General features: G+C 47.5%; 1 protein-coding gene across 1 annotated transcript in view; it reads left to right on the forward strand.

Annotated features, from left to right (window-relative positions):
• Window positions 1-22,608, forward strand: part of FGD1 (FYVE, RhoGEF and PH domain containing 1) — a 40,667-nt gene that overhangs the window by 14,895 nt on the left and 3,164 nt on the right. Inside the window, exons 2-15 of the mRNA XM_032847946.1 lie at window positions 2,635-2,808; window positions 3,112-3,289; window positions 3,417-3,855; window positions 5,153-5,242; window positions 5,934-6,082; window positions 7,473-7,629; window positions 7,735-7,873; window positions 16,452-16,510; window positions 16,648-16,794; window positions 17,162-17,254; window positions 17,421-17,500; window positions 21,390-21,420; window positions 21,904-22,005; window positions 22,380-22,505. Coding sequence (XP_032703837.1) covers window positions 2,635-2,808; window positions 3,112-3,289; window positions 3,417-3,855; window positions 5,153-5,242; window positions 5,934-6,082; window positions 7,473-7,629; window positions 7,735-7,873; window positions 16,452-16,510; window positions 16,648-16,794; window positions 17,162-17,254; window positions 17,421-17,500; window positions 21,390-21,420; window positions 21,904-22,005; window positions 22,380-22,505 — 1,964 coding nt within the window. The remainder of the gene's footprint in view (window positions 1-2,634; window positions 2,809-3,111; window positions 3,290-3,416; window positions 3,856-5,152; window positions 5,243-5,933; window positions 6,083-7,472; window positions 7,630-7,734; window positions 7,874-16,451; window positions 16,511-16,647; window positions 16,795-17,161; window positions 17,255-17,420; window positions 17,501-21,389; window positions 21,421-21,903; window positions 22,006-22,379; window positions 22,506-22,608) is intronic.

Genomic DNA, 22,608 nt, shown 5'->3' on the forward strand with positions numbered 1-22,608 from the left:
GGCCAGAGCAGGGCCATAAAGAATGGTATGGTCACCCTATCCCCAGAACAAGTAGTGGAGTGAAGAGAGAAAAGCCCAGCCAGGGGCCCCCCAGCTGCTCTGTACAGATTGGGTAGGGAGGGCTCACCCAGGAGGACTGCCTGCTTTGAGGTGTGGAGACAGGGTGAGGTGGAGCCCTAAGAAGGCAGACAAGGGGCACCTGAGACCCTGGAACCTATACCTGTATCTCGGAGCGGGGAGCTCTGCGCAGTTGGGTGCCTGGCTTTGCCTGCTGGATCTCTGGCACCATCAACTACTCTCTCTCTCACCTTCTCTGGCCATGTGTCTCTCAAACTGAGTCTCCTCATGTGCCACCCTCCAAGTGATTCATCCTCTTCAACCCACGCCCAGGGGGATGGTAGGGCAGGACCAGGCCAGGATGTGCTGAGCAGGGCAGGGTAAGCTGAACTGAGAGAAGCGCGTCCTCCCTCCCAGTCAGGGTCCTGCCTGCCCAGGTGGGAAAGGAAGTGAGGAAACTGCACCCGAGGCAAGGTACAGGGTGGTATGAATGAGGCTTGGCCTGGGGGCTGGGCCACCATGTTCCTTCAGGACTGGGAGGGGACCATGACCCAACTCCCCTGGGGCCTGCCTGGCTGGATTGGGGCCAGAGTGGGGCCAGAGACCCAGGGAAGCTGCTGGAACAGTGTGGGTTGGGCTATTCTTTCCCTCCAGGACTGCAAGACCTAAAATTCCCTGTGACTATTATTATTATTATTATTATTATTATTATTATCATTTTGTCCATGCAACCCCATAGGGCGTCTGTGCATGTTGTACCTGTATGTTTTTGCAATGGAGGGCACCTGTGACACCATGACCATTTAGACCAGTAGGCAAATGTCAGGTGTGTATGTATGTCTGAGCCCCTAAGACCCAAGGCCACCTTGGACGTTTGTTTCATGAGTATGACACAGGAGTAAATTAGACTATATGTCTGTGATCATGTGTCTGCGTTTCTGGATGCATGGCGGTGTATGACTTTGTGATGTCATCCTACTGTGTGAGGTCCTATCTGACATGGTATAATGAACCTGCATGGCTCTAGTCCTCGTGACTGTGCAAACCACTTGCAGGTGTGTGAACCTGTAACACCATATTACAGTGTGTATGACACACTGTTGCCCTGCAATTGTGAGATACAGTGTAAATGACTCTGTATATCTTTGTGACTCGGTGTCACCAGCTTTGAAGAGTATATATGACGGTAAGTGGTTGGGAAATTATTGTATGAAACTGCATAAAATGATAGGCTTGCCACTGTGTGACTGTCTTTGTGAGTGTGCATGACTGGGTTGGCCTGTGTATGTGATACTGTGGAGCTGTGTGAAAATATGAGTTGGTGACTGTGGGTCTTGGCGACTGTGTGTGACCAGGCTTTCAGGAGCATGATGGCATGTGATTGGGTATTGGAGTTTGTATGGCCCTGCAGTTGACTGAAACAGTCTAAATAACACCATGTGGCTCAGTAACTGCATGGGCCCTTTTGTGACTGGTCAGTGTGAGACTCTGTAACATGGGGTAACAGATCCTGTGGCTGTGAGAGACTGTGTGGCTGGGGCCCCGCAAAACCAACACCACATGTGGGTGGGAGCTCTGAGAGCTCTTGGCTGCCACTCACTCTTTTGTCCTCACACCTGTTTGCCTGCGTCCTTCCCTATGCTGTGGCCTTTCAGCCATGACCTTTCATGACTTCCTTCTGCCCACAGGATGGTCACCTAGCTCCTCAGCCCGCCTGCAGGGTTTGCCCTCTCTGCTTTGTCCCCCACTCCCACACTGACTACTCAGTCACAGCTACCTGCCAGCCAGGCCCACCTGAGCCCCACACTCTCCCTTTGGCACATGTCATCCTGGAAGGTCCCTCACTGTCTTCTGGATGGAATCTTCTCTCCCAAAGGCAACTGTCCTCTCCCCTAGAACCAAAGACAGAGGAGGACTTAGGGCACCCACAGTGAGGGAAGAGGGACAGCGCAAAAAGGCCTCCCATTTTCTGCATTTGTTGCCTGCCATTTTAAAGCCATTCCTGTGACCTGAACTCTGGGTGCTGGGTGTGTGGTTGTATGTGGGTGTGGAAGTAAAGGAGGGTAATACAGGTTAGTGAGAGGCTGGGCTTTTAAGGAGCAAAACTTTCGCTCATGAAATAGAATTTTGTCATTTTTGAGCACACTCAGCTGTATGCAGTTGCAGACAAGGAAGGCCAGGTGTCCTCAGGACCTTAAGAAAAGTGGTGAAGTATGGCTTAGGCTCAGCATGCCCACTGTGGCTATATAAACAAGGGCTACAAACATGTACACAAATTGTAGGGTTCTCGCACCCACCCCTAGCCTGGTTAACACCCTAATAACAATGCCTGCCGACATACAAGGAATCAATGCACAGATCACAAAGAACTCTTGTCTATTGATGAAAACAGCCAGCCCCAGCCCTGGGCCTGGCTTCCCATCTAAGGGCTGTGGTAGGGGCTTTCCAGAAAGGCAGTATGCCCTGGAAAGGGGCTAAGGGAAACCAAATACCCCAGTACCTGCTAAGACATACAGCTCCCCTGGCCCCTTTGGGGTAATATCAATTGTTTCATACCCAGGTTCTCCTTTTCTGCAGGGCTATACCAAGGAAACCGAATCCTGGTTAAAAGTTTGTCCCTTGACCCTGGCCAGAGCCTTGAACCTCATCCAGAAGGTCCCCAGCGGCTTCGCTCAGACCCAGGCCCCCGGACTGAAAGCCCCAACCAGCGTCCTTCACCGCTAAAGCGGACACCAGGCCCAAAGCCACAAGGTAAGTGGTTCCAGCGAGGGGCGGAGAAATGGCCCAGGAGAGGGAATAGCGGAGGGGAAAGCTTGACCAGTGGCAGAGGAGAAGCCTTGTTAGAAGGATAGGAAGCACCATGGTCTAGCAGCAGAGGGCTGTGGCCTGGGGCTGATGCACACACACTGGCATTTTGCCTCAGGCTTGCTCTGTAGCTGCCTTGGGCAACTGTGCAGGCTGGGGGTTTGTGGAGGGCCTCGTGGCCTAACTATGACAACCACCTCTAAACTCAGCTCATTGAGATCTCCCTCTCTTCCCTGTCCATTTCTCCAGTCCCCCCAAAGCCCAGCTACCTGCAGATGCCCCGGATGCCCCCCACACCTGAGCCCATTCCCCCTCCACCATCACGCCCACTGCCTGCAGACCCCCGAGTGGCCAAGGGCCTGGCCCCCAGGGTGGAGGCCAGCCCCAGTTCTGCAGCAGTATCCTCACTGATTGAAAAATTTGAAAGGTGAGTCTGGTTCCCAGGGGGACCCTGTGGGAGTGAGGGTGGGCCTGGGGCAGGAAGGACAGCTATAAAACGGGTCTCTCAATCAAGCTCATACCCTGCCTCCATGTGTGTCCACCACCTCCCTCAGAGAGCCTGTGATTGTTGCCTCGGATAGGCCAGCCCCTGGCCCCAGCCCAGGTCCCATAGAGCCAGCCGTGTTGCCACAGCCACCCCCGCAGCCACTTGTGCCCCAGCTTCCCGAGGGCGAGGCCTCCCGCTGCCTGTTCCTGTTGGCTCCCGGGCCCCGGGATGGCGAGAAGGTGCCCAACCGGGACAGCGGCATTGACAGCATCAGCTCGCCATCCAACAGTGAGGAGACCTGCTTTGTCAGTGATGATGGGCCCCCCAGCCACAGCCTGTGCCCTGGGACCCCTGCCCTGGCCAGTGTCCCTGTTGCTTTGGCTGACTCCCACCGGCCCGGCTCCCAGGAAGTTGATAGCGACCTGGAGGAGGAGGATGACGAGGAGGAGGATGAGAAGGACAGAGAAATCCCAGTGCCCCCGATGGAGAGACAGGAGTCTGTGGAGGTACTGACCCATGTTTACCAAGAGACACGACCATGTGGAAAAACCAGGAGCCTGGCTCTTACACTTGGTTCTTCCCCGGCTTGTTATTCCTCAAAACAGGGCACTGTTTCCACTTTGGATGTTTGGTTTCCCTGGTCCCCGGGTACTAAAATATCAGTAGCAAACCTGTACCTCACCTGGCCCCCTTCACTATAACTACCAAAATGACTATGCACAGTTCCAAATGCCCACTGGGAAAATTGTCCTCCCCTCATCAGAGAACCACTAGCTGGACCTCAGTTTTTCCATCTTAAAGATGTGCATCCTACTTGGGGATCCTTCAAGTCCTACTCAGCCGGAAAACCCCAAGACTCAGTAGCTCTGTGACACTGGGCAAGTCTCCACTCCTCTACCACAAGCCTCGGTTTTCTTATTTAGAAAATGGAAAGTTTCTCATATCCAGACTCCCCAGCAGCTGGCCACCAGAGGGACACAAGAGCTAGAGCTCCTCCTCCCCGAAGAACCTGAGGCTGTGGCCATGAAGGCTCTTGGCAGCAGGAAACCCTTTCTGTGCCCCAGCAGCCTAAGGCTGCTTTCAGAGGCGTCCCTGAACTTCAGTTAGGTTGCCCCTGGAACACCTTCTTCACCAGAGCCCAGCTCCAGTGCAGAAGCTGAGGCCAGCAATTCAGGAACCATGTGTCTAGTGATTTGGAAAGTGGGCCAACAGGCAATGAGTTGTATGCATTTTTGTACTTTGGTGTTTTCTACACCCCAAGTACTCAGCAAACCTTTGCTGCCTGAACTGAGTGGGTGAATAAATAACACTTATAGACTCCTTAATCTGTAGTCTGCTATGTTTTACTTATATTCAATCATTTAATTATCTCGGTTACCAATGGACTTAGGTCCTATTACTATCAGTATATATAGATGAGAATACTTAAATACAGAGCAGTTATACAACTTATGCAAGCTAATGAATGGCAGAGCTAGGATTTGAACCCAAGAAGTCTGACTTCCTGGCCCACACAATCAACCACTGTGCTATGCTAAATGGATAGAGAGGGCAAATGCCTGGGTGCATAAGTGGCCAAGTGAGAGAGTGTGTATCATCAGAATTGAGGAGTGGCCTTTAGGATACACTGGGGAGTCAGAGATTGAAGCTGGGAGGCTTATGGGTCCAGAGATGGGGAATAAGGTTCTCCCAGGGTGGCACTGGGCTTAGAGTAGCATCTGAGCTGTTTTGAGAATTCTGTGGGCTTGGGTGAAGGTTAGGGTATGGGGTGATGGATGAGTGGTTGCCTCTTCTCCTTTCCAGTTGACTGTGCAGCAGAAAGTGTTCCACATTGCCAATGAGCTCCTGCAAACTGAGAAGGCCTATGTTTCCCGGCTCCATCTTCTGGATCAGGTGATTGACCCCTTGGAGGTCCCTGGGCCCCAGGACCTGGGAGGTGGATGCCAGGGAGGAAGTAAGAGGGCCTGAGCCCAACCCTACCATGACCAATCTAGAATTGGTAAGACCCCTTTCTGACCTTGACCCCCATCCTCTCTCTGAAGTCAGTTCTGACTGACCCCAAGTTAGTTCTTTGTATCAACCCTCCTTCCTAACTTTGGGTGGGTACATCAACCCTGACTGCAGCTCTAACCTAAATCCTGAATTGACCCCATCCGTAAACAAGACCCTGATCCTTAATCTAATCCTGGCCCTATTTCTGACCCCAAATTCACTAGAATCCATAAGGGTAGGAATTCTGCTTGCTTTGTTCACTGTGTCATCCCAGCCATTACAATAGCACACAGTAGGCACTCAAAAATAGGTGTTAAATGAATGGATCTGACCCTGAATCTAATTCTGACCTTGACCCTGCTCCTGACTTCTCATTGTTCCAATGCCTACCTCCAGGTCCTAACCGTGATAACCCAAAATCCAGCCCCACATAGAAGCCTAACTCCATTCCCTCTCTCCTCAGTCTCGAGACCAGTGCTGATCCCAAAGCTCCAAAGAGCTGTCCACAAACAGTGCCCTCACCTACAAGCTGCCCCTTCCCCAGCCAAGCCCAAGGCCCATCTGGGCTGAACACGCCTGCCCTGCCCCACAGGTGTTCTGTGCCCGGCTACTGGAAGAAGCTCGGAACCGCAGTTCCTTCCCAGCTGACGTTGTCCATGGCATCTTCTCTAACATCTGCTCCATCTATTGCTTCCACCAGCAGTTCCTGCTGCCTGAGCTAGAGAAACGCATGGAGGAATGGTGAGGGACCCCAGATCTAGGCTGTCTACCCTTCTGTCCGCGCGCCTGCCCAACAAATGTGCCCTAGAGTTCATTCCCACCTGTCTTCTCTTACCACCTTTCGCGAAGGGAATCAGACCGAAGTTCTGCCTTCTGTGCCCTCCCACTCTAATACGAAACACAGACCAAGCCTCTGAAATTTAGAACAGAATACACAGCCCTTAAGAGTATGAGGTTAGGCGCCAGATTGGCTGGGTTCAAATTTTAGTTCTGCCATTTGCTAGTTTTGTGATATTAAGCAAGTTTCTTAAATTACTATGGTTCAGTTTCCTCTTCTACATAATGAGGATAATAATAATAGCCTACCTTGGAGAGTTATTTGAAGGATTTAAATGAGTTGACGCATGTTGAGAGCTTAGAACAGTACCCTGTATATAATATATGCTCAATGTGAGCTGTTGTTTTGGGATTTGTTGTTGTTGTTGTTGTTGTTGTTTTTAAATCAGACCTATGTTAGAGCTGAGAACAGGAGGCTATGGGAATCCAGACAGATGGACCAAACCTAGTCTAGGATTAGAGAAGGGTTCAGGGAGGTGCTAATTCTTGAGCCAAGTCCTGAGGGAGAAGGGCAGGGTTTACAGGCAATCTCCCAGCCACCAGGCTCTCTCCTCTTACAGTCCATCGTTTAGAGTCTACACCCCATGCCATAATGGTCTTTCTGAACAATCAGACTGTGTTATGTACTACTTAAAATCATCTCCGTGTTCCCCACCCCCATGGGATAAAGTATGTCTCCCTCACTAGACTGTCACCACGGAGGGCTGGCATGAAGCCATTTCCTACATCTTCCCAATTACCCATTACCCCTGAGGGATAGGCCTGGCCTGGTTCTTGTGTGCCCCCAGCAGACTGTGACCAACAAGGGCTAAGATCAGGTCTAGTCCTGTGTGTCCCTCAGCGAACTGTGACTCCTGAGGAGTATGAGCAGACTTGTTCACTTTGTCTCCCCTATCAGACAGTGACCCTGTCGGGGCTTAGCTCAGTGTGACTCACTTGTGTCTTCAGATTCCCCGAGCTCGAGGCTGGGCACAGAATCAATAAGAAGTGTACGAAGTGGCCCTCACAGGGAGGTGAGGGCAGGTATCTCAGGACAAATAACTCCTGGTGCTTGAGAGGGGCAGAGTCGGGGCAGGTGGCAGCCTGGGCCATGGCTTCGGGTCAAGCTGAGTCTTTTGGCTTAATTGGCCTGTAACACAAGCAGCAATTCCAGAGGAGCAGAACTGGCCAAGAAGTAGATTTCCAGGAATGCAGTGAAAGTAGCTTACCTGGGACTAGAGGCCTAGAAAGAAGCCCGGGAGAGCTCTGGGGGACAAGGCTCACAGGACCATGCTAGCCCCTGCTTCCACCCCAGGGACCGTTACCCACGCATTGGAGACATCCTTCAGAAGTTGGCACCCTTCCTCAAGATGTATGGCGAGTATGTGAAGAACTTTGACCGGGCTGTGGAGTTGGTAAACACCTGGACAGAGCGCTCCACCCAGTTTAAAGTTATCATCCATGAGGTACAGGTAAGCAGCAAAGCCGGATAGGACGGACTGGGGAGGAGAGGTCTGCAGGGACCCAGGGAGGGGTCTGTGGCCACACCTGAGCCCCTCTGCTTCTGCCTGTCACAGAAGGAGGAAGCCTGTGGCAACCTGACATTGCAGCACCACATGCTGGAACCCGTGCAGCGCATTCCCCGCTATGAGCTGCTTCTCAAGGACTATCTGTTAAAGCTGCCCCATGGCTCCCCGGACAGCAAGGATGCCCAAAGTGAGTGCATGCCTCCGGACCCTTCCTTACCCCTTCCACCCACCCCCCAGACTTAACTCACAGGGTCAGCCTTCCACGGCAACATAATGAGATCCCAGAATAGCAACTCCAGACTGAAAGGCCCACATTGAAGCTCTGCAGTAAGACCCCAGGATGAACGTCCAGGTTGAGACTCTGCCTGAGTACCCAGGGAGAGCACTCAGGAGTCCCCCAGCCTGAAGTCCCCAACTGGAACCCCGGGAGTTGGAAGAGTATACCCCAAATGATCCCCTAGAGGGAGCCACTATTTTCTAGGCCAAGACCCCAAAGCTCACCCCTAGACTCATCCTCAAATGAAGTTGTCCCAAGTCCAAAATGAAACTGAGCCAGAACCCCCAGGGACTGAGAGTGCCCAGACTGACCTCTCAGGCCAAGCCATCTTTACTGAATCTCCACAGCTGAGCCTCACACAAGGAGGGTTGTCTCATCGGGCCCCTGACTATCCATCATCCACATTTAGAGCTCCACTCTGTGTTGCCAGCTGCTACCTAGAACGAACCTCATAAAGAACCTCCCAAGTCTGATCAGAGCCCTACAGAATTACCTCTTCAAAACTGAGCACCCCTGATTGGACCCCAAATTTTCCACCTCCAAGATTTGGATCTCTAGGCTTAGATACTGTCTCCTCAGACTGAGTCCTCACACACAGAACCACTAGAAAACTATTTCATTCTGATTCATCCAGTATGAGACCCACCCCCACCCCCAGGGTCACACCTCAAAGAGTGCTTCCCCAGAGTCTCCCCAACTTCCTCCCCCCAACAGAGTATTATTTCCATTTATTCCTTCACTTATATAACAGCTATTTACTGAGCACCTTATTCTGTGCATTGTTGTAAGCACAGGGGATATGGAAGTGAACAAGACAGCAGATAATAAAAAGAAGTAATAAATACACAGAAGAACATTGAATAGGTGCTACATGTAATTCAGAGAATGGGAAGGTGATGTGACCGGGGCTGGGGGGCTTACTTGAGGTTGGGTGGCCTCTCTGAATAGAGGATATTTGAGTCAGACCTGAATGACAAGAAGAAGGGAGCCCCATGCCAGCTGGAGAGGGCCATAGCCCCCAGAGGCAACAACAGGTACAGACTTCCTGGGGGGAGAAGGGGGCAGCTTGCATATCTTTGTACCATCAAGAGGGCCAGTGTGATCTGAGCATGGTAAGTGAGGACAGAATGGTAGAAGTAGGGTTAGAGGGAGGATCCAGACTTTAAAGGCCTAGATAAGGAGATGGATTTTTCTTTTCTGAGTACAGTGGGTAGCCAAGGGAAGATTTTGATCAGGATTATTTGGGAAGCAAGAGAGAGAGAGAGACCAGTAAGAAGCCTTTGCAATAATCTAAGTGAGAAAAGTCAGCTTGGACAAGGGCAGTAGCAGTGGAAGTAGAGAGAAATGGTTAGATTCAGGATATATTATATTTGGAAGCAGCACTGAAAGAACCAGGATGGAGTGGGTGTGAGGCTTGGGAGAAAGAGTCAAGAATGACTTGCAGATTTTTGGCTAGTGGTAATCATTCTTGAGGTGAGCTCAGGAGGTTGATTTTGGACGTGTTCAAAGTGAGCTGCCAGGTAGGCAGTTAGATGAGTCTAGAATCCCAGGGAGAGAGATATGGGTGTCACTGGCTCATAGATAGTATTCAACACTGTGAGACTGGCCCCAATCACCAAGAGAGTGAGTGTAAATGGAGAAGAAATGGGGGCCGAGGAAAAAGCTGAGGGAGGTGGCATCAGCAAAGGACTTGAGAAGAAGCAGCCCTATAGGTAGGAGGAAAGTTAGGAAAGTAAAGAGTGCTGGAAGCCACAAGAATCAGGAGCAGACAGTTGTAGTCTGCTGCTGTGTCTACTTCCCAAATTGAGTCCCCTCCACCCTACCACATGGGGCATTTTGCTACCAAGCCTGGACCTCTAGAAAGAGCAAGAACCCTAAAATGTTTGACAGCTGAACTCGACAGACATCTGCAGACTAAGTACCTCAGTCCTCTCCCTGACTGAGAACCCTCACTGAAGTGCCAGGATGAGCTATATAACCTAAACCTTGAGAAAAAGCCTTCCAGACTGATTCCTTAGGAATAGTTCCATGGGCTGACATCTCCAACTGAGCCCTCAGGCTAAATCCAGTATGAGGTCCCAGTTATAGGATGCCCCCCCAACACTGGTTTCCCCAAACTAAGATCTGGGCTTCCAGAATGCTCCTCCCACCCTGAGCTCTGAGAGAGGGTTCCCAGTCAGAGCCCTCAGCCCAAAGTCCCACAAGGAGATTCCCCCAAAAGATCTTCCCAGTCTAGTCTTCATGGCCACCATTCTATAAACAGGTATTGCCAAATGTAGCACCGCAGATTCATCCCCCTTTTACTGTCCCTCAGATTGAGACATCTATCCTGAGCCCCCAAAGGTAGACTCTTTTATCAGGGACTGATCCATGCCACAGACTTAGACCACTGAGGCCTCAGACTGATTTCTACAATCTCTCCAGCTGAGATCAAGCTGCCTGATCTGAGCTCCAAACAGACTCCAGATTGTGTTCTCCCTAACCCCAGTCCCCCAGACCCCTATTTTCCATCCCTTTCACTGTACCCTGTGACTAATGCCCTAGATTTTCCCCCAAATTAAGTCTGATCCTCCAAGTCTGATTTTCCCAGTCTTAACTCCAGACTGACTCCCCACAAACAGTGCCCCCCCACCAGCTTTCTATATCCCAGCCTTGGATTCTCAGATTGAGATTCCCAGGCTAAGTCCTACAGAATGAGGTCTCCAGACTGTGCTCCATATCGAGACCCAAGAACGACACCTCACCCCGCCACACTGAGTCTCCACATTTTATAACCCTCCAACTGCGATCCCCAGAAGAAGCCTCCTGGCTCATTTCTCCACCCAGAGCCCATGGATTCTACAGAATCATGTATCCACAGTGAGCTTTTAGGACTGAGTTCTTTCATTATTTCCACACTGGATCTCTAGCATGACATTTCCAAACTGAAATTTCCCAAATGAGCTTTCTGTACTGAACCCCCAAAGTGAGTTGCCAGTGTAATATTCCTAAGCTGGGCATCAGCTAGAGTCCATTTTACCAACTATGTGTCCCTGAACAAGCTGCTTGGTCTCAGTTTTCTCATGTGTAGAAGGAGGAGTGAAAAGGATACCTCCCTTGTACAGTTGTTTTCAGGATGAGATAATCCAGGTAAAGCTGTCAGCACAGTGCCTAGCACATGGCAAAACCCCAATAAATGTTAACAGTTTTTATTACTGAATGCCCTGGCTGATGTACTCCATACTGAATGTCCATAAAACCAGCCCCTAGATTGAGTTTACCTAACTTAGGTTCCTATTTTGTACCAATATCAACCCTATCTGAGTCTCCAGAATGAACCTCGGAGCTTGGCCTTGCCCAACTGAGCTCCCCATGCTAAGCCCAAAAATGAACAATGCCCCCCCGCAACCACCACCCAAGAAAGAATTTTCCAGTCTGGTTTTCTGAGATGCTCTGAATGAGATCCAGTGCGACATATGCTCACTAAGCTACCCAGCCCAAGATTTTGACCTCCCGATGTCAGTTTAAGTGCCTCCTCCCAGAAAGTGCCTCAAGGTCTGAGCCCCCTCTCATTCCTTAGACTCACTCCCCCAGCCTTCTACTCCCTAGACTGAACTCTGGAAACCAGACTCTAGACTGGGCTCCTCAAATAGGCCAAGGGGAACTGCTGGCCTGAACTGCCTACCCTGAGCCCAAGATTGAACTCCAGACCCAGGCTGCCAAAGACCCACAAGAGCTTCAGATAAGACCCCTACACCGACTCCCCCAAACCACACTCCCTACTCCAAACCCCCAAATGAAATCCTAGACTGACATCCCAGACAAAGCCTACACACACCAGACCCCTGGAAATACCAATTTGCACTCCATACAAGGCATCTCCAGACAGAACTCCCGAGAACAAAGCCTCTAGTCTGAGTTCAGTAACCTGTACTGGCCTGAGTGGGTATCTCACAGCTTACCAGAGTCTTCTTTCTGTCCCTTTCCTGGTTACCTCCTACCTCTACCACCCAACATGTCCCCTGCCCTGGAGTGGGGGAGATACAGAATATGTAGGAGAAAGGGCAGATGGCCGAGCAGGTCCAGCTCTCATGTCAACTCAGCCACTTCCCAGGTATACAGCCTAAAGCCACCACCTCTTCTCTCTAAGTCTGTTTCCTCATTTTGGACAAATAGGTCCCAAATCACACCTATCTTACAGAGTTGTTGTGAGGACTGAGAGGAGCTAATTTATGCAAAGTATCTGATGGGGAGCCCTGGAGATGGTGGGGGTACCCTGGCCCCATCCTAGGGAGTTCCTAGTCTACTGAGGGATGCAGATTTATCAATACATGATGAATACAGTGTGACTAGTGGGACAGAAGGGAGCACGGAGGACTGTGGGAACCGAGACAGGGTCCTGACCCAGCCTAGGAACTCCGGACAGGTTACTAGGGGAGGTAAGCTGAATCCAGAAGACTGAGTGGCACTTAGCCAGATGAAACAAGAAAGGGCGTGTTTAGGGAGGTACAAGTGGAGAAAGTTGGAGAGGAAAGCAGAGATTTCCAAGGGCTTTCAAGGCCAGGCTAAAGGGCTGGGTTTTTCCCCTACAGATACAGGGGAGCTATTGATAGATTTAAGCAGAAGGGTTGTCACTCTCTGTCAAGCTGTATGTGAGAAAGATCCCTATGGCAGCTAGGGTTGAAGATTAGAGACTCCTGAAAGGCCTGAGCTGGGTCAGCAGCTACAGATCTTGAGTATCAAGACTTGGTCATGGAGGCAGAGCCTCCTAGAAAAGCAAGACTTGGTTTCCCAGCCATATGGACCCTCTTCAGAAGCACCTGGACTCCTCCATCACAGGCAGATTTTCTCATGAGAAAATTCAGCACCCTATAGACAAGAGTGGGATGCAGGACAGCTGTAGCAGGGCCTCAAGTGTAGGCAGGATTGTTAGTGTGCGGGGATGTGTAGGGATTTATTTCAAGATTTTTTCCCCCCGATGATACCTGGTCGCTATAGGAGATACGGAAATTACAGAAAAGATGAAAGAGATAGGGAAGAAAGATGGCTGTGATACAAGCCCCCAGAGAATAAGCACAATGAACATTCTGACGTATTTTCTTCCCAGTTTTTTTTTAATACACATATATTTGCAAAATCGAGATCATTTGGCGTACACAAGTTGGTATCCTTTTCTTAAAATATCTTGAACATTTCACAAATTATGAAAAACTCTACATAAGCATCACTTATAAAGGATGTTCAGCATTCTATTCTATGAATGCACAGTAATTTATTTAACTGAACCCTTACAGTTGGACATTTTTTTTTTTTTGAGAGAGAGAGAAAGACAGTGAGCATGCAGTGGGGGGAGGGGGAAAGGGAGAGAGAGAATCTTTTTTTTTTCTTTTCAGCCTAACAGTATTCATTGTTTTTGCACCACACCCAGTGCTCCATGCAATCCGTGCTCTCTCCAATACCCACCACCTGGTTCCCCCAACCTCCCACCCCCCGCCCCTTCAAAACCCTCAGATTGTTTTTCAGAGTCCATAGTCTCTCATGGTTTACCTCCCCTTCCAATTTCCCTCAACTCCCTGAGAGAGAGAATCTTCAGCAGCACCAAACAGTGTGGAGCCTGACACACAGGGCTTGATCTCATGACCCTGAGATCATGACCTAAGCCAAAATCAAGAGTTAGTCGCTTAACCTACTAAACCACTCAGGCGCCCCTAAGTTTTTATTTTAATTCCAGTATAGTAAACATACAGTATTATATTAGTCTCAGATGTACAATGCAGTGACAATTTTACACATCACCCAGTTCTCATCAAGACAAGTGTGTTCCTTAATCCCCATCACCTACTTAACCCTCCCCCACCCCCTCTCCCTCTAGTCTGGAATTGTGATGCCTCCAGCTTTGCTTATCTTTTTCAAGATTGCTTTGGCTATTCAGGGTCTTTTGTGGTTCCATACAAATTTTAGGATTATTTGTTCTAGCTCTGTGAAAAATGCTGTTGCTATTTTGATAGGGATCATATTAAATATGTAGATTGCTTTGGGTAGTATAGACATTTGAACAATATTTGTTCTTCCAAGGGCACCTGGGTGGCTCAGTCATTAAGCGTCTGCTTTTGGCTTGGGTCATGATCCCCCGTCCTGGGATTGAGCCCCGCATCGGACTCCCTGCTTAGTGGGAAGCCTGCTTCTCCCTCTCCCACTTCCTCTGCTTGTGTTCCCTTTCTCGCTGTCTCTCTCTGTCAAATAAATAAATAAAATCTTCAAAAAAAATTGTTCTTCTAATCCATGAGCAGAGAATGTCCTTCCATTTCTTTGTATCATGTTCAGTTTCTTTCATCAGTGTTTTAAAGTTTTCAGAGTACAGTTCTTTTACCTCTTTGGTTAAGTTTATTCCCAGGTACTGTGCAATTTAAATGGGATTGTTTTCCTAATTTCTTTTTCTGCTTCTTCATTATTAGTATATAGAAATGCAACAGATTTCTATACATTGATTTTGTATCCTGTGATTTTACTGAATTCATTGATCAGTTCTAGTAGTTTTTTGGTGGAGTCTTTTGGGTTTTCTTTCACTATAGTATCATGTCATCTGCAAATAGTGAAAATTTTATTTCTTCCTTACCAATTTGGATGCCTTTTATTTCTTTTTATTGTCTGATTGCTGTAGCTAGGACTTCCAGTACTGTGTTGAGTGGAAGTGAGGAGAGTGGACATCCTTGTCTTATTCCTGATCATAGGGGGGAATTTCTCCATTTTCCCTCTTGAGCATGATGTTCCCTGTGGGTTTTTCCACAGATGGCCTTTATTATGCTGAGGTATGTTCCTTCTAAACCTACTCTGTTGTGGGTTTTTCTCAAGAATGGATGTTGTTCTTTATCAAATGTTTTTTTCTGCATCTTTTGAGATGATCATGTGGTTTTTGTCCTGTTGATGTGATGTATCACGTTGATTGATTTGTGAATATTGATCCACCCTGGCAACCCAGGAATAAATCCCACTTCACCGTGGTGGATGATTCTTTTGATCTATTTTTGAATACAGGTTGCTAGTATTTTGTTGAGCATTTTTCATCTGTGTTCACAAGGTATATTGACCTATAGTTCTCTTCTCTTATGGTGTCTTTATCTGGTTTTGGAATCAAGGTAATGCTGGCCTCACAGGATGACTTTGGAAGTTTTCCTTCCTCTTCAAATTTTTTGGAATAGTTCGAGAAGAACAGGTATTTTTTCTAGAAACACAATTTTTCTTTTCTTTTTAAAGATTTTATTTATTTGTCAGAGAGAGAGAGAGAGAGCAAGCACAGGCAAGGGGAGCAGCAGGCAGAGGGAGAAGCAGAATCCCCCAAGCAAGGAGCCCAATGTGGGACTCGATCCCAGGATTCTGGGATCATGACCCAAGCCAAAGGCAGACGCTTACTGACTGATCCACCCAGACATCCTGAGAAGAATAAATATTAACTCTTCTCTAAATGTTTGGTAGAAATTGCCTTTGAAGCCCTCTGGCTTTTTTTTTTCTATACTTTTGTTTATTGGGAGTTTTTTGATTACTGATTTAATTTCCTTGGCGATTATCAGTCTGTTTCTTCCTGCTTCAGTTTTGGTAGGGTTTATGTTTCTAGGAATTTATCCATTTCTTCTAGGTTGTCCAATTTGCAGGCATATAGTTTTTCACAATATTCTCTTACGGTTGTTTGTATTTCTGTGGTGTTGGTTGTTTTTTCTTCTCTCTCATTTGTGACTTTATTTGAGTAGTTCCCCCCCCTTTTTTCAATGAGTCTAGCTAGGGAGTTATTGGTTTTGTTGATTAGAATGTGTATTTTCTTAGTATAGATTCCTATAATCTTTATTATTAAGACAAAAAATAGGCTTATCTCTTTTTTTAAGATTTTATTTATTTGAGAGAGAGAGGGAGGGAGAGGGAGAGAGAGAGCATGAGCGGCAGGGGTGGGGAGACAGAGGGAGAAGCAGACTCCTCACTGAGCAAGGAGCCTGACATGGGCTCGATCCCAGGACCCTAGGAATATGACCTGAGCTTAAGGCAGATGCTTAACTGACTGAGCCACCCAGGCGCCCGTCTTTGTTTCTTTATATGGCTCTTTTTTATTATAAAGGTAATACATGCTCTTTGTCAAAAATATGGAAAATACAGCAAAATCTAAAGGACATGACGAAAAGCACCCATAGTCCCACCATTCAGAGACAACTTGTTAAACATGAGTATGTTTCTTTCCAGTTACCTATGTAATTGTTATTGTTATTTTTAATAGTAATAATAATCCTGTTAAGCTTGTATTTTATTCACTGCCAGTTATTCCATGTACTATAATTCTGCTGTTGTGGGATTAATTGAGATAGTTTCTGATTTTAAGTGATGTTACTATGGACATCTTTGAGGCTGGTGCTTTCCAGGATGGGGAGGGTGTAGTCAGGCCAGGAGGAGGTATTCAAGGACCAAAGAAGCCCCCAAGAGCCTCATCTCTGCTAGTCTCCCGCTTGACCTCCCACTCTGCCCACAGAGTCTCTGGAGCTGATAGCCACAGCAGCGGAGCACTCTAACGCTGCCATCCGCAAAATGGTGAGTGGCACTTCCAGCCCCTGCCCCTCCTTGGCCACCCACCTGTGGTGTCTTTGTCCTGGGGGACTTGTGACTTGTGGACATGTCAGGGGAGGCCAGCACCCCAACCCTGCCTTCTGTTTCCTGTCTCCTGCCAGGAGCGAATGCACAAGCTGCTGAAGGTATATGAGCTGCTAGGGGGTGAGGAGGACATTGTCAGCCCCACCAAAGAGCTCATAAAAGAAGGCCACATCCTTAAGCTGTCAGCAAAGAATGGGACCACTCAAGACCGATACCTCATACTAGTAAGTGCCAGGTGTGGGGTTGCACACATTGACTTGGTACTCACTCAAGACTATACCTCCTGCTACATTCTTTCCTCTATTAATTCCTTGTATTTTCACTACCTACAGCTAGGAATATTTTTTCTCTACTCCAGAGGGGATGTAACTAAGACTTAGAAGTGACTTGCCCAAGGTTGCCCAACTGGGCAGTGACTCCCATGCCTAGGCTCTTTCCTTCTGATCCTTGTGCCCAACTTGCGCTGTGCTTTCTCCATCTATTGCCTTGATTCCCCAGCAATAAAGATTCAGGAGTCCTGTAAGGATAGGGAGCTGGGCCACACCTCTCCTGGGTCCTCCACACATACGTCCCAAAACTTTTCCTTCCTAGTTCAACGACCGCCTCCTTTACTGCGTGCCCAGGCTGCGGCTCCTTGGCCAGAAGTTTAGCGTGCGGGCACGCATTGATGTAGATGGCATGGAGGTGAGCACCAGGAAGTGGGAGATGGGTACCTGGAGTTGGGGCTTGGTTCTGGGAGGGATAAAGTTGTTCTGACTTTGACTGCAAGTCTTTGTGTGCATGTGTGCAGAGGGTAAGGGCTCTGTGGAGCTTAGTTATCCTCACAAAGACTTTTTCTCCCTCCATTTAGCTAAAGGAAAGCTCCAACCTCAATCTGCCTCGGACCTTCCTGGTGTCAGGAAAGCAGCGCTCCCTGGAGCTCCAGGCTAGGTACTTGACCTTACCTATACCTTCCCTCCAGCCCCCTCTTTCCCTTTAGATATGAGGCATCTAGTTTCAGGCTACCTTGCCAAGGAAGAGATCATTCCACAGAAAAGATGGGCACCTTTTCCCAAAGATGCTGGCTTGCTCTTCTGATGGGTTTTGTTAGGGGAGAGGGGAGAATGAGATATTAATCCCAACAGGAATAACAACAATACGGTTTCTTGTAGATTCAGAGATTGAAGAGAAATAACAACCAAATGCAATGCTTGGTCCATGATAGAGCCTAATTTGAAAAAAACCCTAAAATACATTTGCAAGACAACAGGGAAAATCTAAGTACGAACTGAACAATAACTGTTGGGTAATTACTGCTAACTTTTTCAGGTGTGATAATGGTATAATTGTTATACAAGAGAATGGCCTTGTTTTTTTGTGATGCATGCTAAAGATTTAGTATCATGATACCTGTAATTTATTTTTAAAAGACTTATTAACCAGAAATATATAAAAACATATACATACATATATAACTATATGTGAACATATACATATATATGAAGTAAATATAGCAAAATATTTTTTAAATTTGCATCTATATAGTAGGCATACATTTAGTGAATTTGTGCTATCCTGTCTGCTTTTTTGTATGCTTGAGATTTTTTATAATAAAACTTTTTAAAATAACAACATTTAAAAATAATATCTAGCCATTTAACAAAGGGGCTTTCATATCCATCCTCTACTTGGATCATTATAATAATAGCTCACATTTAGTGAAGACTTGCTCTTATGTTAGGCACTGTTTTAAGTGAATTTTAACTGAAACATTTTAAGTTTAACCTGACTAGTTGAATCCTTAAAACAACTCTTGAACTAGCTACTGTTACCATCAACCCCATTTCACAGATGAGCAAACTGTGGCACAGAAGAGTTATGTACCTTGCCCAAGATCTCATAGCTAGAAAGCAGAGCTGGAAATAGAGCTCACATTGCCTTCTGAGGGCCCAAGTGATTAGGAACCGAGGTCAGGGTCAGGTCCAGAGAATGGATGCATATGGGTAGATGGTTTATTTCTGACAGACTGCAAGGAAGTGAGAAATGAGAGTCAGAACCCTTACTGCTGGGACTGTGTGGAGGCCGGAAAGAGAGATGAATGTTACCTTTGAAGCTCTGGGGGACTGAAAGAGCATCCCCGAGGCCTGAGGCCTGCAGCCAGGAAGCAAGAACAAAGCCAACATGGGCACATCCAGGAGGGGGCTCAGCAGAACCTGAGTGACAAGTCATATGAATCAGACAGGTCTTCTGCTGGGAGGATGGGAAGGAGGGGGCTGCTGAAACACAATGGAGCCAGAGAGGAGCACTAAGCAGTGTAGGGTTTCCTCCTAGTGGCAGAGGAAAGGCATGGAGGGTTTGCTTTGCAATTGTTTGTACTGCCCTTTAAAAATTTTAATGAAAAATTTCAAATACGCAGAAAAGTGGAAATACAACAAACACCCTTATACCTACCATTTAGACAACTAGTGTTCAACCTTGGCAACACAGGGATCAACTGGGGAACTTTTAAAAAATGCTGCTGTCTGAAGTGCGCCTGTCTGGCTCAGTCAGTAGAGCATGTGACTCTTGATCTCGGGGTTAGAGGTTTGAGCCCCACGTTGGATGTAGAGATTACTTAAAAATAAAATCTTTTAAAAAATACTGATGTCTGAAACCCACCCTCAAAGACTGATTGAATTTGTCTGGGGCACAGCCTGAACATGAGGAGTTTTAAAAGCTCCCTTGGTGGTTTTAGTGTGTGCACCAAGGTTTAGAACCACAGACTTAAGGATCAACAATTATTGACATTTTGCCATATATATCTTTGGCTGAACCATTTTAAAGTAAAGACATGATACTTCACCCCAAGCCTTTCCTTTCCTCTAGTTCCATATATATATGTATGTGTATACACACATACACACACTCACATATACACACCCACATTTTCTTTCTATATTTTATTATGAAAATATTCCAAAATGCAGAAAAGTTAAAAAAAATTATACAGTGAACAACTGTAAACCCACCATACAGATTCTATAAGTGCTAACATTGTCCTATATTTACTTTATCACCAATGTATCCTTTTATCCATCCACCAATCCATCTGGATTTTTTAACATGCATTTCAAACGAAGTTACAGGCATCACTACACCTCATCCCTTAAAGACTTTGGTGTGCATATTATTAACTAGAGTTCAGTTATTTGTTAAATGTCCTCTCCTTTTTTTTTTAGATTTTTTTTTCATTTATTTGACAGACAGATCACAAGTAGGCAGAGAGGCAGGCAGAGAGAGACAGGAGGAGGAGGCAGGCTCCCCGCTGAGCAGAGAGCCCGATGCGGGCCTCGATCCCAGGACCCTGAGATCATGACCTGAGCCGAAGGCAGAGGCTTTAACCACTGAGCCACCCAGGCGCCCAATACTGTCCTCCTTTTCTTGAGGCCAAATTTTCACACAGTTAAATGCACAGGTCTTAAATGTGTACCATCACTAAGTTTTGATAAATATAAACATACATGTCACATGTTTTTTTAAAAAAAAAATGGAATGCTATGTGTATTTTATGTTTTTACTTAACATCAAGAGCTTTCTATATCACTTAACATATTATATTTCACTTAACATATTATAAACAGATTTCTATACCATTTATGTTGTCTGACAGTAATGATATACCATCATTTCTTTTTATCTGATCCCCTGTTCGGTACTTAGGCTGCTTCCAATTTTTCATAATAAATAGCATTGCAATGGACATTCTTGTAGCTAAATATTAACTCCTGTTCTTAATTTTTCATGAAGTGATTCTAAGGATGTAGTCAGATTTTCATATTAGAAAAATACTTTCGATGTCTGGTGTGTAGATGTGGAAGGGGATTAGAAGAGGCCAGGAAGGAGTCAGCCAAGAAACTGGGTCCTGTCCCTAGTAAGCAGTTTATGGAGCTGTCCCAGCCTAGAGGCCTTGGAGACTCCAGGGCAGACAGGAGAGGTGGGAAAGGAAGGAAAAAGAAAGAGGTAACTCACACTGATTGAGCACCTAGTGGACCAAGGATTATGCTAGGCACTTTACCTATCACTTGTTACTGTTCAGAACAACCCAAACTGATCATTCTCTCCATGTAAAATGGAGAAGAAAATGGACTAAAGGAAAACAAGCTCCCCACCCTTTCTCAAATTTGCCATTCCAACAACAGGGAACTATTTATGGTTTCTTGTATGTTCCATAATTTTACACACACCTCACCCATAAACCTCTACTTGAGGCCCAGTACCTCCTTGAAGAAACCTTCCTTAACAGCCCCACCCAGGGGCGCCTGGGTGGCTCAATAGGTTAAAGCCTCTGCCTTCGACTCAGGTCATGATCCCGGGGTCCTGGGATCGAACCCCACATCGGGCTCTCTGCTCCGTGGGGAGCCTGCTTCCTCCTCTCTCTCTCTGCCTGCCTCTCTGCCTACTTGTGATCTCTGTCAAATAAATAAAATTAATTAAAAAAAAACAGCCCCACCCAAATTCCAGGCTGGGGCAGGTCTCTCCTTCTGGGCTTCTCGGCCCTATTTTCACTCCGGGTCACAGTGCTAATCCCCCTGTATTATCCCTATCTCCCCTCCTAGACCATGAGCTCCTTGAGGGTAGGGCCAGCCCTCTCTAAGCCCCAAGTCCCTAGCACAGGGTCTGGAAATTATTAGTAACTGCTGAATAAATAAACACAGGCTACATGACTTGCCTAAGGTCACATAATAAGTTAAGGACCAGAGGGTCAAAACCCTGGTCTGACTCCAAAATACTGTTTACCACTCCAGTTGCTTTTTGTTGGCCTGCCTAACCCAACATTTTTCTTTCTCCCCCGCACCCCAAGGACTGAGGAGGAGAAGAAAGACTGGGTCCAGGTAACATCCAAGAAGGCTTTGTGGTAGGGGGCTGGAGGAGTATTAACAGGTCTCCTTGGGGTTTGTGGACTCTCCCCTAAACTCATGTTAGACCAGAATGGGCCTGGACACAGCTTTCTAACAAACTTTACCATCCCTGTTTTACAGATAAGCAAACTGAGGTCCAGAGGTTAAACAGAAACTCACAAATTCTCCCTTTAGAAAGCTGGCTCCTCTGAGGGTATAACCCCAGTGAGTTAAATCCTGTAAAACCTGAAGCCCAGACAGTGGCCAGGAAGACCTTCTGTGATTTTCCAACCACTGATCTGAGAACTGGATTTGGGATTGGGCTTGCTCAAGATCATATGCCTAACAAGGGGCAGAGTCTGGCCAAGAAACCAAGTTTTCCGACTCCAGGCTAGGTCATAGGAAGGTGAGGTGAGGGTGGAAGTAGGTGGGTTGTGAGGTGATCTGACCTCTTATTTCTTACAACCTCCTTTATAGGCCATCAACTCCACCCTCCTGAAGCACGAACAGACGCTGGAGACCTTCAAACTGTTGAACTCAACAAACAGGGAAGATGAAGACACACCCCCTAATTCTCCAGTAAGAGTCCCCACCCTCTCCCCCTGCACTGGGACCCCTTCCAGGCTTCCAAGTCCCCACTTTACCTTGAAATGATCCTTGCCCCTTCCCGGAGAGTGAACACCAGAGAGGCAGAGTGCAGGACCTCAGAAGCACAGTCTTCTTTTGGTATGGCCACAGAGGAATCATGGGGGAAACTGAGGCCCAGAAAGTAAAAATGACTTGTCGTCAGTAGTACAGTGAGGTAAGGACAGAGCAAGGACTCAAAGGCAGGTCTTCTGAATGTTATCTGCTGCTTCCCACTGGTGATCCAAGCCTTCAGGCAGAGGGCAGGGGCTGGCTGGACTGGGCTGGGGAGTAGCTATCTCTGACCTGGGACTTGGCCCTCTCTCCAGAACGTGGATCTTGGGAAGCGGGCACCTACACCCATCCGAGAAAAGGAAGTCACCATGTGCATGCGCTGCCAGGAGCCCTTCAATTCCATCACCAAACGCAGGCACCACTGCAAGGCCTGCGGGCATGTGAGTTTGGGCAGGCAGGGGCAGAGATAGGGAGGGGACAGGCTGGCAGCCCAAAGGCCCACTTCTGAGTGGGTTACCCTCTAAGTGGGGGAGGCCATGAGTC

Source organism: Lontra canadensis, unplaced genomic scaffold (assembly GCF_010015895.1).
Source record: "Lontra canadensis isolate GAN:19392208 unplaced genomic scaffold, GSC_riverotter_1.0 scaffold197, whole genome shotgun sequence".
NCBI classification, from domain to species: domain Eukaryota; kingdom Metazoa; phylum Chordata; class Mammalia; order Carnivora; family Mustelidae; genus Lontra; species Lontra canadensis.